At 42.7% G+C, this 18,359-nt stretch overlaps 1 protein-coding gene across 1 annotated transcript in view; it reads left to right on the top strand.

The window, feature by feature from the left end:
- Positions 1 to 18,359, top strand: part of TMEM145 (transmembrane protein 145) — a 70,626-nt gene that overhangs the window by 40,667 nt on the left and 11,600 nt on the right. Inside the window, exons 2-9 of the mRNA XM_075327121.1 lie at positions 10,908 to 10,982; positions 12,278 to 12,355; positions 12,435 to 12,521; positions 13,531 to 13,632; positions 13,754 to 13,838; positions 14,247 to 14,318; positions 14,995 to 15,063; positions 15,235 to 15,315. Of these exons, the coding sequence (XP_075183236.1) occupies positions 10,908 to 10,982; positions 12,278 to 12,355; positions 12,435 to 12,521; positions 13,531 to 13,632; positions 13,754 to 13,838; positions 14,247 to 14,318; positions 14,995 to 15,063; positions 15,235 to 15,315 (649 nt within the window). The remainder of the gene's footprint in view (positions 1 to 10,907; positions 10,983 to 12,277; positions 12,356 to 12,434; positions 12,522 to 13,530; positions 13,633 to 13,753; positions 13,839 to 14,246; positions 14,319 to 14,994; positions 15,064 to 15,234; positions 15,316 to 18,359) is intronic.

The raw sequence follows: 18,359 nt of genomic DNA, 5'->3' as shown, positions 1-18,359 counted from the left end.
CCGTCTGTCTCTGTCTGTCTCTTTCACCGTCCGTCTCTGTCTGTCTCTTTCACCGTTTGTCTGTCTCTTTCCCTGTCTGTCTCTATCTCTCTGTCTCTTTCCCTTTCTGTCTCTCTGTCTGTCTCTCTGTCTGTCCCTGTCTGTCTCTCTGTCTGTCTCTGTCTCTCTCTATCCGTCTACCCACCGACATCTTATTACCTCACATATAAGCTTCTTATTCTATGAATGTCTTTTGTTCCTATAGCAACCAATCACAGCTCCTACTAACAACCTGTAGTTCCAGGCTCCATTTACTTTAATGGAGGCATGTTTTTTGGGGAGTAACTGTAAAGCGCGGGGTTAAATTTTCCTGTAAAAACATAGTCTACAACATTCCCTGGGTCACATGAGGTGTCTGTGCAAAATTTCGTGATTGTAAATGCGACGGTGCGGATACACTTTTTGTTTCACTTTTTCCCCATTATGTAGATAGGGGCAAAATTGATTGGTAAATTGGAACGCGCGGGGTTAAAATTTCATCTCACAACATAGCCTATGACGCTCTCGGGGTCCAGACGTGTGAGTGTGCAAAATTTTGTGGCTGTAGCTGCGACGGTGCAGATGCCAATCCCGGACATACACACATACACACATTCAGCTTTATATATTAGATTTTCTTGCTTGTCAGTTTAAGGTACACAGAAGGCCAGGCATGAGATTGGTAATTAGAATATAGCAATAATAGATTACTTTCATTAGTGTCACGGGGACTCAATTAAGCCATTATACTCCCAGCCACTGGTCCATTATGTGGGTGGGGATTGTAGACCCAGTGGATGTAGTCCCAGGTGAGAGGAACGGCCTCAGCAAAATACCTCCACCAATGCACAAGTTAGCATTGGTGGGGGTGCTGCTTCCCAGGATCCGGGCCTCAACTCTAGGAGCAGTTTGGGGTACTTAGGACACTGACGAGGGGTTGTTGCTGGCTGGAGCTAGATACACGTGCTATGAACGTGGTATCCGTCGTCTGGAGAAGCACAGGCTGTGATTTAAGACTGTACTAGCGGGAGATACAAAAGCTGCAGGCTAACCAAAAGTTGTTAGACAGTGGGAATCCTCTGGTACGGGGGCAGTGGAACTACAGGGCCAGGTGTAGGATCTCGTGGACGGGTGCATCTCATTTTGGCCATCTACTCGAAGTTGCTGTAAGAAATAAAAATAATTGCATTTCTAACTTGCCTAAGGAATTAATACAACCCATAACCACAGATCTTTACAATAACCATGACCCAGGTTTCTATGCCTATCACTCAACATAACCATGACCAAACTATCTATGTCTATCACATAACATGCCCATGGTCCATCACCCAACATAATATGGCACAGGTGTTTATGTTAATCACTTATCATGACCATGACCCCGCTGTCTATGCCCATCAACTAACATAGCCATGACCCAGGTGACTATGTCATTAATTAACATAACCATGACCCAGATGGCTATGTTAACATCTAACGTAACCATGGTCCAGATGTCTATGACCATCAAATAACATAATCGGGACCCAGCTCTCTAAGCCCGTCAACAAAGACTGGTTGAAACGTCCGGACCTTTCCTACTTCTTGCGAGATCAAATTAAAATGTACTTTCTGCAGCAAGAACTTCTACCGTTTGTCTTTTTTCTGGGCTAAGGTTTTTCATCCACATTAAGTCAAGACTTTGGTCTTTTCCTCAAGAACATTCACTTCCTGAACAGTTGTGCCGCTCTTTTCGGTCTTAACATCACCTAACGTAACCATGGCCTGGCTGTCTATGTCCACCACCTATCATTACCATAGTCTGGCTGTCTATGTTAATCATCTATCATAACCATGGCCCAGCTGTGCATGTCCATTACCTGTCGTAATCATGGCCCAGCTGTCTATGCCCATCACCTAATATGGCCATGGCCCAACTGTCTATGATGATCACCTAACAACCATGGCTAATCAGTTGCGTAACATAACCATCACCTGGCTGTCTATGCCCAACACCTAACATAACCATGACCCAGCTATGTCCATCACTTAAAATGACCATGACCCAGCTGCCTATGTCCATCGCCTTTCATGACCATGACTCAGCTATCTCTGCCTATCACCTATCATAACCACGGCCCAGAAGTCTATGCCATCACCTAACAGGACCATGGCCTGGCTGTCCAAGATCATCACCTAACATGGCCATGGCCCTGCTGTCTATGTCCATCACCTAACATAACCATGACCCAGCTGTCTGTGTCCATCACCTATCATAACAATCATGGCCCTGCTGTCTATGTCCATCACCTATCATAATAATCATGGCCCTGCTGTCTATGCCCTTCACCTATCATAACCATGGCCCAGAAATCTATGCCATCACTTAACATGACTATGTCCTGGCTGTCTATGAGCATAACCAAACATAACCATGACTCAGCTGTCTATATCCATCTCCTATCATAACCATGGTCAGAAGTCTATGCCCATCACCTATCATAACCATGGACCAGAAGTCTATGTCATCACCTATCATAATCATGGCCTGGCTGTCTATGATCATCACCTAACATAACCATGACCCAGATGTCTCCGTCCACCATGTAACATGACCATGGCCCAGCTGTCTATGCCTATCACCTAACATGATCATGGCCCAGATATCTATGCCCATCACCTAACATGACCATGGCCTGGCTGTCTATGATCATCACCTAACATAACCATGACCTAGATGTCTATATCTATCACCTAACATGGCCGTGGCTCAGCTGTCTATGTCCATCACCTATCACAAGGATGGCCCAGAAGTCTATGCCATCACCTATCATAACCATGGTCTGGCTGTCTATGATCACCACTGCCCACTTAGCACATTTGACCATTGCGGTGTGCATTTATACATACCTGCCACTGCGGGCTGTATTTATTTAATCTCCCCTGATGAAATCTCGGTTATAAACCTGAGAGGGAAACACGTTGGGAGGGCTCCTTATTTATTCAGGGTAGCTTGCATTACGTGGGTGCTGCCCTTGTTAGTGCAGAAGCAACTGCATGGGGCACAACAGGGGTTAGGACTGTATATCCTATTTGGACCTTTGAGTAACCCTCAAATCCGCCTGCATTATCACCTAATTGGTGACGATTGGTCTGCCCGTGGTGAAGAATTGGGTGAGATCTATTCTTTTTTTTTCTGTATATAATTTGTGTGTTTTTTAGCACAATTTTTGCACTGCACTTATATTAAAGGTTATATCTTAGTCCTTGCTCTGTTAGGCATCACCTAACATAACCATGACCCAGATGTCTATGTCCATCAGCATAAACATTACTTTGCAGTCCAGGTCCATCACCAGTTGAGGGTGTTTGGTCTTATGAGTAGGTTCCTCCTCATTATTTCCCAAGCTGGTCAAAGACATGGTAATACAGTTAGGTCCAGAAATATTTGGACAGTGACACAATTTTGGCGAGTTGGGCTCTGCATGCCACCACATTGGATTTGAAATGAAACCTCTACAACAGAATTCAAGTGCAGATTGTAACGTTTAATTTGAAGGTTTGAACAAAAATATCTGATAGAAATTGTAGGAATTGTCACATTTCTTTACAAACAATCCACATTTTAGGAGGTCAAAAGTAATTGGACAAATAAACCAAACCCAAAAAAAAATAATTTATTTTCAATATTTTGTTGCGAATCCTTTGGAGGCAATCACTGCCTTAAGTCTGGAACCCATGGACATCACCAAACGCTGGGTTTCCTCCTTCTTAATGCTTTGCCAGGCCTTTACAGCCGCAGCCTTCAGGTCTTGCTTGTTTGTGGGTCTTTCCGTCTTAAGTCTGGATTTGAGCAAGTGAAATGCATGCTCAATTGGGTTAAGATCTGGTGATTGACTTGGCCATTGCAGAATGTTCCACTTTTTTGCACTCATGAACTCCTGGGTAGCTTTGGCTGTATGCTTGGGGCCATTGTCCATCTGTACTATGAAGCGCCGTCCGATCAACTTTGCGGCATTTGGCTGAATCTGGGCTGAAAGTATATCCCGGTACACTTCAGAATTCATCCGGCTACTCTTGTCTGCTGTTTTGTCATCAATAAACACAAGTGACCCAGTGCCATTGAAAGCCATGCATGCCCATGCCATCACGTTGCCTCCACCATGTTTTACAGAGGATGTGGTGTGCCTTGGATCATGTGCCGTTCCCTTTCTTCTCCAAACTTTTTTCTTCCCATCATTCTGGTACAGGTTGATCTTTGTCTCATCTGTCCATAGAATACTTTTCCAGAACTGAGCTGGCTTCATGAGGTGTTTTTCAGCAAATTTAACTCTGGCCTGTCTATTTTTGGAATTGATGAATGGTTTGCATCTAGATGTGAACCCTTTGTATTAACTTTCATGGAGTCTTCTCTTTACTGTTGACTTAGAGACAGATACACCTACTTCACTGAGAGTGTTCTGGACTTCAGTTGATGTTGTGAACGGGTTCTTCTTCACCAAAGAAAGTATGCATTGATCATCCACCACTGTTGTCATCCGTGGACGCCCAGGCCTTTTTGAGTTCCCAAGCTCACCAGTCAATTCCTTTTTTCTCAGAATGTACCCGACTGTTAATTTTGCTACTCCAAGCATGTCTGCTATCTCTCTGATGGATTTTTTCTTTTTTTTCAGCCTCAGGATGTTCTGCTTCACCTCAATTGAGAGTTCCTTAGACCGCATGTTGTCTGGTCACAGCAACAGCTTCCAAATGCAAAACCACACACCTGTAATCAACCCCAGACCTTTTAACTACTTCATTGATTACAGGTTAACGAGGAAGACGCCTTCAGAGTTAATTGCAGCCCTTAAAGTCCCTTGTCCAATTACTTTTGTTCCCTTGAAAAAGAGGAGGCTATGCATTACAGAGCTATGATTCCTAAACCCTTTCTCCGATTTGGATGTGAAAACTCTCATATTGCAGCTGGGAGTGTGCACTTTCAGCCCATATTATATATAGAATTGTATTTCTGAACATGTTTTTGTAAACAGCTAAAATAACAAAACTTGTGTCACTGTCCAAATATTTCTGGACCTAACTGTATATGATTTGTTAGTGATGATGATGACCTCTCGAACCTATTCTTCCGGTAGCCTTCCTCGTGCCCTGACGCCAAGTTCCTTTATTTTTGTCATTTGATCATAATGGCAAACCTTGGGATATTAGATGAAATTCGCAGCAACCAGGATCTGCTCCTCTTACATCACTAACCACAGGTACATTCATAACTTACATAAAGGACTCCACACACGTCTGCCGCTCGGTCTTGACAGCCTATATGTGTTTTTTTGCACCCAATTAAGCTACTCCTTTTGTTCTCCTCTCTATTTCACAATTGTCCCATGATTCATACCGGCACAGTGGTCAAGCCATTGTTTGCCCAGAGAAGCTGTGGTATTTATTTCCTATATATTGTCAGATATACAATAAATGAATAGAGAGCTTTAGTTTTATGAATAGAGAGCGTGTTATGATTTAGACAAAGAGGCGACATAGGCGGCATTTTTTTACCGACGTGTCAGGAAAAGTTTACTACATGAAGTCACATTATTCTTGACCTTTTTCCCTAAAATCATAAGTATGACTTCCTGAAAAAGAACATGGCGGATAATAATGAAGAATATAATAATGTAGACAATGTAGGCGCCCTACCCCGTCCATAACTAAGAAAACTGGGTCAGGAGTCATAATGCTTGTTGGGTCGAGTCATGGAGTCTACGATGAGGGAGCCTAACTCATGTGGTCACCCCTACTCCATAGGAACCACGAATGAGAAACTCCATTCGGGAGGCCCTATACTCATTTGATGGTTGGCCAATTGTACCAAAATCGGCGGGTTTGGTTGACTTTTAACTAATGAGCATGTGGCCCTAAGGGATCCCTTGCTACTAGAGAAGAACGAATCAATTCACAGGACCCTAGTCTAGAGGTAAAGATTATTTCAAAGTTTCTGGACGGTAGCCCTGTGAACTGCGTCCTACTTGCCGGCATCTCCGGCTCCTCTTTTGATTTTCGGCTTGGCACAATGTCATTGTTACAGCAGGACACACATTTGATGTGATCACAAGTAGAGCTGGGGATTGCGGCAGGTAAGAGGTGGTTCTCAGGTGCTCCCGTCCAGTGACCATGGACCACCAGTGAGGCTGCTTGACCAGGGTCCTACAAATTTATTTGCTCATCTCTACTTGTTTCCTCCCAGGTGGGTATGTAGGTTGCATCAGAGGTCCCCAGGAAAGTCAAGCATTGGCAGCAGGTAGCTTCACCAAGGATTGTTGCCCGGATGTGAGAGTGTCACAGATGATATGGAGAAAACCGGGGATAGGGGCTCCTAGACTGGCACTCAGGCTAGGGAGACCCTAGCTATCCTTGAACTCAGAGTTACCTCTAATGGTGAGGATGTCTGAGCCACTCTCCTGGCCCTGCTCCTGACCAGTCCTAATCTCATACCCCCACACCACCTAATCCCGGTGGAGAGCCAGGAGAGGAGTGTGATAAAACCAACAGAGATAGACAAACAGGAGAAACCAAAACTCTATCTCTCAACACGCTCACACAGAAGTCTAAAGGGTACTTTACACGCTGCGACATCGCTAGCGATCCCGTTAGCGATATGACACGCCAGATCACAGATGCGATCTGCCGAGATCGCACATAAGTTGTTTTTATAGCACCGGTCGCATGTGCGATCTCGGCAGATCGCATCTGCGATCTGGCTTGTCACATCGCTAATGAGATCGCTAGCGATGTCGTAGCATGTAAAGCACCCTTAAGACAATAAGAGGTGAAGAGGAAAATAAGAGCAGGGAGGAAACAGGAATGTGTTAGAAACCAGTAGAGATAGACAAACAGGGAAAACCAAAACCTAATTTCACAGCACACTCACACAGAAGTATAAGACAATACGAGGCGAAGGAGGAAAATAAGAACAGGGAGGAAACAGGAGTGTGATAAAAACCAACAGAGATAGACAAACAGGAGAAACCAAAACTCTATCTCACAACACGCTCACACACTAGTATAAGACAATAAGAGGCGAAGGAGGAAAATAAGAGCAGGGAGGAAACAGGAGTGTGATAAAAACCAACAGAGATAGACAAACAGGGGAAACCAAAACTCTATTTCACAACATGCTCACATAGACGTATAAGACAATAAAAGGTAAGGAGGAAAATTAGAGCAGGGAAGAAAGAGGAGTGTGATAAAAACCAACAGAGATAGACAAACAGGGGACCAAAACTTTATTTCACAGCATGCTCACATAGAAGTATAAGACAATAAAAGGTAAGGAGGAAAATTAGAGCAGGGAAGAAAGAGGAGTGTGATAAAAACCAACAGAGATAGACAAACAGGGGAACCAAAACTTTATTTCACAGCATGCTCACACAGAAGTAGAAGACAATAAGTGGCAAAGGAGGAAAATAAGAGCAGGCAGAAAACAACAAGATAACGGGAGAACTCCACAACTCCAAGTACCACGCGATATAGTCACCAGCAGGACTGGGACACAACAGCACACAGACCGTCACAGCAATTAACTATAGTCGGCATGGGAAGACAGATTCCAGCATCTTAAAAAGGCCGGGAGTAAATGTGATAGGTTTCCAATATGTCATCCCAGAGGTAACCAGCAGCAGAGGTTAACTCTTGCTAGCCTGACCATGAATGAGCACACAACTGGCTGACCCCTGAGCCTCGCTGTGTAACTCAAAAACACCAGAGAAACCATAGTGTGGAGTGTAAGAATCTGTAGTGTGAACAGTGTCTAATGCCACCATGACAATCAGTGAGCTTTGAGACTCAGTGTGGCATAGAGTCCATAGGACGTGAAAGGAGCGTAGTCAGAAAGGTAGCCAAGGGATAAAACCAGGAGTTAGTGAACAAAAGCTAGCGAGACAATGCAAAGAACAAGGCAGAAGTGTCAACGGCAATGTGTAGGAATGGTGTTCACCCTATTTACAAGGAAAATACATGGCATGAGGATTCTCCATGATATTCTTTTGGCCGAGCCATCACAGCCATGGAAGAACCCAGGGGTAGAGTACGAGGAACTGTCCGGTACCTAGCAACTGCATTCCGGAATGTAGCGCTGAACATGATCAAAACGCGTTACCGGTAGTAAGCTTTAAAGCCAATGGTGTTGTGGAGGCATCCAAATTCTACCTGTTGGTACCACACAACCATTTTTTAACATATTCACATTATTTATATACAAAAATGGTCCTAAAAGGGATGTAATGTTTCCTATGAAGCTTTGGCTTTTGTTCTATGCACATACATAGTATGTTGGGACTTGTAGTTCTGCCACAACCGATATTGCCGTACTTGTTTTGCTTCCCGTATTCTTTTTCTGCCTCTTTTTTTTTTTTCTCACCATTCTTTTTGGGATCTTTCCCAGTCTTTACATCATGGTTGTCATAGCAACCACAGAACCAGAACTAGTTTCCTAGCAACTGTTGTTTAGGTCATGGTCGCCCAAATATATATATATATATATTTTTAAAAAAAAAAGGGGGGCGCCTTACTACTGGTATACTTGTGGCAGTTGGGCTAATAAAGGGACGCGGTGTCCTCGGGGCAGGATTACAGAGGACAACTTTGGAGGGTGCAAGGCCACAAAGGCAGGAGGTGGAGAAGGACTTTCTGCAGGCGCGGTGAATGACTCCTTTGTCTGCCTTCCTGCAGAGTATGCCGGAGAAATGTGAAGCGAATATTAACATATCTGAATACAAGTTGTTGTTTTTTCTATTTATCAGGAGAAATACATATACTACATGGCCAAAAGCATGTGAACCCCTGAAGATGAGATCCTTATGGGTAACACTTCCCCTTGAGGAGTGAATAGACTCTTCTGATTCGTCGATGATTAGCTGCTTGTTGGATCTTCTGCATGTCTGACACCCCTTAAAAAAGGACCTGTCGTCAAGTCAAAAGTGGCCAATTATTGGTCTCCATTTATTCTCACGTCTCCCCTGAGTATTCCACTTTTTGTTCTTTTATAATCTGTCATACGATTCCACAGATATAAGCCATTTTATTCGGTGCAAATTTGTATGGTGTTTTCTGAGGATGCGTGTCTCACAGGATCCTCAGGGGCGTGTCTTTAGGTTGCCTGTGAGTCACGCCCCCTTGGAACTGTACGAAGATATTACAGAAGATTCACGTGAGCAGCAGGAAGAAAATAAAAAAACAGGACACATTTGACCTTTCTGACAAGTATTTGTGTAGCGCTGGCATCCCTGTGCACCCCGCTCTCCCCTCTGTAGGAACGCGCGCTTACTCACTGCCATGGCCGGCTGTCACTATGTCCCGGCGTCTCCTCGCTCCTCCACATGTGCGCTCCCTGTCTCCTCCTCCTGGGGCCTGTGCACGAGGTGCAGGTCCACCGGAAGTGTTCTTGGGGCACACGCCGCTGCCCTTTTCTTAAAGGGCCAGCGCATCACTCCCAGGAAGTGCTTCATATATAAGGCACTCTCCCACTAGGGGAGGTGCCTGATCAACTTGTTTAGTTAGTTAGTGGTTCGCCCTAGTTAGCTAGTTGTCAGGCCAGCTGGGCTTCTATTTCAGTATACTGCATTCCTCTCTGTCCCTGCGGCTTCTTGTACCTGTCCATCCCAGCTGTGCTTCCAGCCTCAGCCACCCCAGTGGTCATTGCTATACCCGGGACTGTGCCTGTCCATCCTGGCCGTGCTTCCAGCTTCAGTCACCCAAGTGGTCTTTGTGAAAGAAGAGACTGAGCCTGTCCAATCCGGCTGTGCCTCCAGGCTCAGCTACCCTGGTGGTTCTTGCTACACCAGAGACTGTACCTATCCACCCCGGCCATGCCTCCAACCTCAGTTACCCTGGTGTTCCTTGCTATACCAGTGACTGTGCCTGTCCAACCCGGCCGTACCTCCAGCCTCAGTTACCCCCGATGATCCTTGCTATACCAGAGACTGCCTGTCCAACCCGGCCATGCCTCCAGCCTCAGTTACCCTGGTGTTCCTTGCTATACTAGAGACTGTGCCTGTCCAACCCAGCCATGCTTCCAGCCTCAGTTACCCCCGGTGTTCCTTGTTATGCCAGAGATTGTGCCTGTCCAACCCGGCCATGCCTCCAGCCTCACCTACCTCGGTGTTCCTTGCTATACCAGAGACTGTGCCTGTCCAACCCGGCCGTACCTCCAGCCTCAGTTACCCCCGATGGTCCTTGCTATACCAGAGACTGTCCCTGTCCAACCCAGCCATGCTTCCAGCCTCAGTTACCCCCGATGGTCCTTGCTATACCAGAGACTGTTCCTGTCCAACCCAGCCATGCTTCCAGCCTCAGTTACCCCCGGTGTTCCTTGTTATGCCAGAGATTGTGTCTGTCCAACCCGGCCGTGCCACCAGCCTCAGTTACCCCCGATGGTCCTTGCTATACCAGAGACTGTCCCTGTCCAACCCGGCCGTGCCACCAGCCTCATCCTGTTTGCAGGATGAGTTTTAGTTTTCATAGAAACCATTCATTTTGCCATACAAGGTATTGAAAAATTGGAAAAATTTCTCAGTAAATTATTATGTGACTACTTTTTATTGCATTAAGAAAAAATGGCTATTTTTGCTTTTTGATTTTATTTATTTATGTCCTTTTCCCTTAGTAGTTAAATAATTTTAGTTGTTTTTTTTTCTAGAAATAGAACTTTTACTGACGCACACATTTTTTTTAAATGGGATCATGGGGAATGATTATAATTTTATGTTTCCTTTTTTATTACTTGAAGTTTTTAGTGTTTATAGGGGACTTGAACTTGCGATGTTTTGGTATTTTGTGCTATACCTGGGGAGGGGGCAGGTGTAAATCTTCTCGCTTTAGCGTTTTGCTGACGTTATGTATTCTCTCTTCTCTCCCAGGACTGGGTCTTCCTTACACGATTCTGTTTCCTATCAGATTTTGGACGCCTTGAGTTTAGATTTAAGTATCCAGAGGTAAGTGAAGAGCTGATCTGCAAAATGAATACACACCCCAGACCAAATACTACAAATCAATACAGATCTGTCGCACGGAGTTTTGATCAAAACCTAACCGAGTGTCATGGCTGCATCAGACGATGTTCACACTACAGATTTTGACACTCCACTGTGGTGTTTCTGAGTTACACAGGCAGGCTCGGGCGTTAACCAGCTGTGTGCTCATTAATGGTTAAGCTAGCAAGAGTTAACCTCTGCTAGCCTACTGGTTACCTCTGGGATCACATGTTGTTGGAAATCTATCACATTTACTCCCCACCTTTTTAAGATGGTAGAATCTGTCTTCCCACGCCGACTAAAGTTTATTGCTATGTTGGTCTGTGTGCTGTTGTGTCCCAGTCCTGCTGGTGATTATATTGTGTGATGCGTGGAGTTATAATGAAGTTTTCTTGTCGTCTTGTTGTTTCCTCCCTGCTCTTATTTTCCTCCTTACCTCTTATTGTCTTATACCTTTGTGTGAGCATGCTGTCAGATAGAGTCTTGGTTTCCCCTTGTTTGTCTATCTCTGTTGGTTTTATCACACTCCTGTCCTGGCCCTTCCCTGGGGTAGGGGGTAAGACAGTATAAGATCAGGGCTCATCAGGAGCAGGGTCAGGAAGGTGGCTCAGACATCCTCTCCTTCAGAGGTAACTCTGTGTTCAGGGATAGCTAGGGTTACCCTAGCCTGAGGGCCAGTCTAGATGCTCCTTTGGAGTTGTTCTGGAATTCTCTTGTCGTCTTCTTGTTTCCTCCCTTCTCTTATTTTCCTCTTACTTCTTATTGTCTTATACCTCTGCTTGAGCGTGCTGTGAGATAGAGTCTTGGTTTCCCCTGTTTGTCTTTCTCTGTTGGCTTTATCACACTCCTGTCCCACCCTCCACTGGAGTATAAGATCAGGCCTGGTCAGGAGCAGGGTCAGGTAGGTGGTTCAGACATCCTCACCTTCAGAGGTAACTCTGAGTTCAGGGATAGATAGGGTCCCCCTAATCTAAGGGCCAGTTTTAGGAGCCCCTGCTCTGCTCGAACATGGTGACAAGATCTCAGACCAGTTAGTTCAATAAATACTACAGACCCCAGATTAGATCCTAAATAAGTGTCTTAGACTCCCTAAAAAATACAGACCTTAGGATGTGGAACATCTGGTTGACAACCTTATTGGTGCAAAATTTCTGGCCTCATAGGTTGTTACCCAGCTTTTCTTGCAAATGGTCAAAATGCATTTTTTTACAGTAAGGGCGAAACTACTGTGACACCGATTTTTTTCCTCTCCGCAGGCTAAATGCTGCCAGAACATCCTGCTGTATTTTGATGACCCATCCCAATGGCCGGCTGTGTACAAGAAGGGGAACAAGGTCAGTTTTACCAGGGATGTGTGTCGGGGTGCATCTGTTGGTTGTAAGAAATAGTGATGACTGTGCGTCTCCTTCTCAGGATTGTCTGATGAAAGAGTCCGTTATCCGACCGGAAAACAACCAAGTCATCAATCTGACCACGCAGTATGTCTGGTCCGGCTGTCAGGTGAGCTCCCCGCGCTTTTCTTCTCCATATCTCCTGTAGATTTAAAGGATTTTTCCAACTAAATTTACTAGGGTTAATACATGACAGGGAAAACCTCTTTGTGCCTTCACAATGCAGCACAGGAGCTTTTAAAAGTGGTGACATTTGTTCAGAGGCTCAAAAATTGGTGACAGGTTCCCTTTTAATGGTTAAACTGCAGTGATCGGAGCAAACTCCGGTCACTGCAGTTACAGCAGATGCTTGATTTATAACAAAACTTATGATCCCGCTCCATAAAGTGGAACCAGACATAAGGTGTATTGTTGGATGGCATTTGTTCATAGGCTTAAAAATGGGTGACATGTTCCCTTTTAATGGTTAAACTGCAGCGATCAGAGCAAACTCCGGTCACTGCAGTTACAAGCAGATGCCGGATATATAACACAACTTATGATCTCGATCCATAAAGAGGAACCCAACAAGTATATTTGATATTTCTGCATCTTGAAACTAAAATTTATTAAAATACTAAATTAATTACCCCAAATAGTAAACAGCTTAAAGAAAAAAAAAATAGGCCTATGTTGCCTATGTAGATTTTTTTTATTAATAATAATAATAATAATAATAATAATATTTATTAATTTATATAGCGCTGTTAATTCCACAGCACTTTACATACAATGGCAACACTGTCCCCATTGGGGCTCACAATCTAGAGTCCCTATCTTTATGTCTTTGGAGTGTGGGAGGAAACCAGAGAACCCGGAGGAAACCCACGCAGACACGGGGAGAACATACAAACTCCTTGCAGATGTTGTGCTTGGTGGGATTTGAACCCAGGACCCCAGCGCTGCAAGACTGCAGTGCTAACCACTGAGCCACCGTGCCGCACCCTCAAGTGACACTGCTTGAGATGCCCACCAATCACTTATAAGACCACTGAGAAGTGTGGAGCTCGAGAGGCAGGACCGCGCACCCCCTGCCCGAGCAGAGGTAGTGCCTCTGACATTGAACCCTTTGCTCACAGGTGATAAAGGATGCCGGACAAAGCTACCTAAGCTGCAACAGTGGGAGAAGCTTCCGATCCGTCCGTGAGCGATGGTGGTACATAGCGCTGAGCAAGTGCGGGGTGAGAACAGTCACAGCTCTATACAGGAGTTAGGGACAACTTTTTAGATTTGACCTTGTTCATTTTTGGGTACTGGCTATGTTATATGACGTATCGGCTCTGACCCTGTTATTCTCTATAGGGGGATGGTCTGCAGTTAGAATACGAGATGACGCTCACAAATGGCAAATCATTTTGGACCAGGCACTTTTCGGCGGATGAATTCGGTCAGTATACTCATTTTTTTCCAATGCCGAAATGGAGCAGATCCCCCTATAATATAATGTAGTATCTGCTCAATAACTGAGCGCAGTGGCATTCAGCTGAAAAGGACTTATGGGTGGATCATTGAGCTTTGAGCCCTCCCAGCCCTCTGCTCTACTGAGAACACGCCCAGTGATTTTGATTGGCTGAGTACAGCAGCGACTCCTCCCAGTTCTCTACACATATGTCCTTTCCAGTTGGATGCTGTGAAAAATACCAAACTTTTTCTGAATAAGTTTAAAGTTTGCAATAAAAAGTGGAAAGTCTAGTCTATCTGCACATTATACAAGTAAGGACATTAATTTTGGAGGCTGGGGTGGTAATTGCAACAGTTTGTAGCTATTAATACTGACATTGATCATTGTACACAGGGATCTTGGAGACTGATATCACCTTCCTTTTGATCTTCATCCTGATCCTTTTTCTGTCCTGTTATTTTGGCTGTAAGTATATGGTATATTGCCTTGGGATTTAAAGGATATATTGCCCCATTCTTACTATACTTACTAATTTAAAAAATTATGTGAACAGACCCCAACAAACGATTTTTATTAACCTTCTGATCCCAGTTATTGGCTGTTAAAAAATGCAAAAATATCACCACCTGCTGGCCAGAGTGTGTAGTACTAGTAGTTTATACAGTGAGCAGTAGCGAGCGTCGTGTATAACGTGCAGACTGCTCTGCTTTAAGTGTCTATTTAAGTTTCTCCATGTTTTTGGTGCATTTTGCAACATTAAGCATCCTAGAGATTATGTAGGCACTAGGAATAAAGGGGTTGGGACTATTTTTTTTTACTTAAATGAATGTATTTGGGGCTACAAAAGGCTTTTGCACCTGGGTTTCATTCAAAAATTTGCACCATTTGGATCTTTGGTTCCCCACATATACAGCTTTCATAAATCAGATAAGAGAAGCTGGAAAAAAAAAGAGTTAAAAATTCTTCCATTGGACAATCAGCAGGAGCTCACTGAAGGATTCTCAGTTAACTCCTTTTTTGCAAAATCAAAATTTTGACTGAGACCTAATTGCAAAAATAATTTTGAGCCCAAATGGCATACATTTACATAAAAAAAATCTCATAAGGCGGAAAACCCACTAAGATTTCTTTATCCATCCAGATATACTACGAGGACGGCAGCTTCTGCACACCACGTACAAGATGTTCATGGCCGCGGCTGGAGTAGAAGGTGAGTTACACCTCTTGATGTGATCTTGGTCTCAATTGTCGTCATATCCTATATGGCTAATGGGTCTATAGGTAACCATAGAATGGATGTTATATCGTCAGATCTTCTAATGCTATGTCTGCCCATGTTATGTGGAAGAATAATATTGGTAACATCATGTTTTCCTCCTAGTGCTCAGCCTAGTCTTCTTCTGTATATACTGGGGGCAATATGCACAGGATGGAGTGGGGAGTCCCAGTATTAAAGTACTAGGTATTGTATAGTGATTTTTGACTTATTACGTAATAATGAAAAATATTTGAGACACGGCTGCGTCACCTGGACAATCCCTTTAAATTACACTTTTATACAATATCCTTAGAACACTAAACTTGATGCTATTAAATCAATTGTCCTAATTTTAAAGAGTCCTGCCAGAAAAAAAAGTATATAACCAGTATAAAAGGCCTGTTCTTGTAGATCAAAAATGTGAAAACTGTTTTCCAATATCTTTTTCCTATGCTGAGATATAAGCATTTAAAATGACAGGCCCCCAAGCCTGAGGCTGCACTACTGAGAGATTCAGATAAACATTTTAAAGGGCTTTGCCATAAAAAAGTATATAATTGATATAAAAGGTCTGTTCTTGTAGATAAAAAATGTGAAAACTGTTTTCCAATATCTTATTCCTACACTGAGATATGAGCATTTATAATGACAGGCCCTCCCCACAGCCTGAGGCTGCACTACTGAGAAATTCAGAGATCAATTTTAAAGGGTCCTGCCAGAGAAAAAAAATATATGACCGGTATAAAATGCCTGTTGCTGTAGATCAAAAAGGTGAAAACTGTTTTCTAATATGTCATTCCTATGCTGAGATATGAGCATTTAAAATTGAAGGCCCCCAAAGCCTGAGACTGCACTACTGAGACATTCAGAGATCAATTTTAAAGGGTCTTGCGAGAAAAAAGTAAATATATATATATATATATATATATATATATATATATATATATATATATATATATAGCTGGTATAAAATGCCTGTTCTTGTAGATCAAAAAGGTGAAAACTGTTTTCCAATATCTCATTCCTATGCTGAGATATGAGCATTTATATTGTCAGGCCCCCAAAACCTGAGGCTGCACTACTGAGAAATTCAGAGATCAATTTTAAAGGGTCCTGTCACAAAAAAAGTATATAACCGGTATAAAAGGCCTGTTCTTGTAGATCAAAAAGGTGAAAACTGTTTTCTAATATGTCATTCCTATGCTGAGATATGAGCATTTAAAATTGAAGGCCCCCAAAGCCTGAGACTGCACTACTGAGACATTCAGAGATCAATTTTAAAGGGTCTTGCGAGAAAAAAGTAAATATATATATAGCTGGTATAAAATGCCTGTTCTTGTAGATCAAAAAGGTGAAAACTGTTTTCCAATATCTCATTCCTATGCTGAGATATGAGCATTTACATTGTCAGGCCCCCAAAACCTGAGGCTGCACTACTGAGAAATTCAGAGATCAATTTTAAAGGGTCCTGTCACAAAAAAAGTATATAACCGGTATAAAAGGCCTGTTCTTGTAGATCAAAAAGGTGAAAACTGTTTTCTAATATGTCATTCCTATGCTGAGATATGAGCATTTAAAATTGAAGGCCCCCAAAGCCTGAGACTGCACTACTGAGACATTCAGAGATCAATTTTAAAGGGTCTTGCGAGAAAAAAGTAAATATATATATAGCTGGTATAAAATGCCTGTTCTTGTAGATCAAAAAGGTGAAAACTGTTTTCCAATATCTTATTCCTACGCTGAGATATGAGCATTTAAAATGACAGTCCCTCCCCACAGCCTGAGGCTGCACTACTGAGATTCTGATGTCAATTTTAAAGGGCACTGCAAGAAAAAAAAAGTATGTAATCAAACAGGTGAAAACTGTTTTCCAATATCTCATTCCTATGCTGTGATATGAGCATTTAGAATTGAAGGCCCCCAAAGCCTGAGACTGCACTACTGAGAAATTCAGAGATCAATTTTAAAGGATCCTGCCAGAAAAAAATATATATAACCGGTATAATAGGCCTGTTCTTGTAGATCAAAAAGGTGATAACTGTTTTACAATATCTCATTCGTAAGCTGAGATATGAGCATTTAAAATGATAGGCTCTTCCCCAAGCCTGAGGCTGAACTACTGAGAGATTCAGATGTCATTGTTCCATTGTCTAATTTGTAACATGCAATGTTGCCATGGAGACAAAAACATCAATATTTATGAATTACCTTGTTTGAATAGTGACAGTTAAGAGAGTGTATGTGAAAACATTTGCATTGACAAAATAATAGTTTGTCTCAGTAGTGCAGCCACAGGCTTTGGGCCTGTAAATTCAAACAGTTATATCTCGGTATAGGAATGAGATATCAATGTACTGTTTTCACCATTGTGATTTACAGTAAATAGCCTTTACATCATTTTAGCGTGACATATCCTTTTTACAACTTTCTGTATAGCTAGAATGCGAAACAGATTATATATTTAGATTTACATTCTTTTACAAAGAGAAGTGCGGTCATAAAGGTTTCTATTTAAAAGGCTATTTATCTATATACAGTATATAGTAAAGATGAGTGGAGCAAAAATCGGGCGGACCCCACCCAACTGCTATGAAACAGATGGAATTCCCCTTTAAAGGACTTTACAGGTGGAATTCCCCTTTAAAGGACTTTTGTTTTACTTACATGCATGCATTTGGGGCTAAAGATCTTTTTCGCAATTGGGTTTTATTAAAAATTTTGCAACATTTGCATTCCACAGCCTCTGTCAGTTGCTGGATGCTGAATGAGTTAACTAAGGATCCATCAGTGAGCTCATTAAGATTGAGTGATGTGAAAGTTTGTAACTCTTTCATCTTGTTTTTTTAAGTGACCTCTCAGCTAATTTATGAGCACAGTCCACATGAAATATGAATGCATCGGAAACAAAGAGCTTGTAAAAAACAAACAATACAGCATTTTTTTAATGAAACCCAATCACAAAAAAGGTTTAGACCCAAATACATGTATTCAAGTTAAAAAAAAAAGAGTTAACTAAGGACCCATCAGTGAGCTTGGTAAGATTGAATGACAGGAAAGTTTGTAACATTTTTATCTTGTTTTTTAAGCTTCTCTCACCTAATTTAAATGAGTTAACTAAGAACCCATCAGTGAGCTTGGTAAGATTGAATAAGATTGAATGACAGGAGATTTTGTAACTTTTTATCTTGTTTTTTAAGCTTCTCTCACCTAATTTCACATCAAAGAAGAATGGGATAGAAACAAAAAGC

This window comes from Anomaloglossus baeobatrachus, chromosome 11 (assembly GCF_048569485.1).
Source record: "Anomaloglossus baeobatrachus isolate aAnoBae1 chromosome 11, aAnoBae1.hap1, whole genome shotgun sequence".
NCBI classification, from domain to species: domain Eukaryota; kingdom Metazoa; phylum Chordata; class Amphibia; order Anura; family Aromobatidae; genus Anomaloglossus; species Anomaloglossus baeobatrachus.
This window is presented reverse-complemented; position numbering and strand designations above follow the sequence as displayed.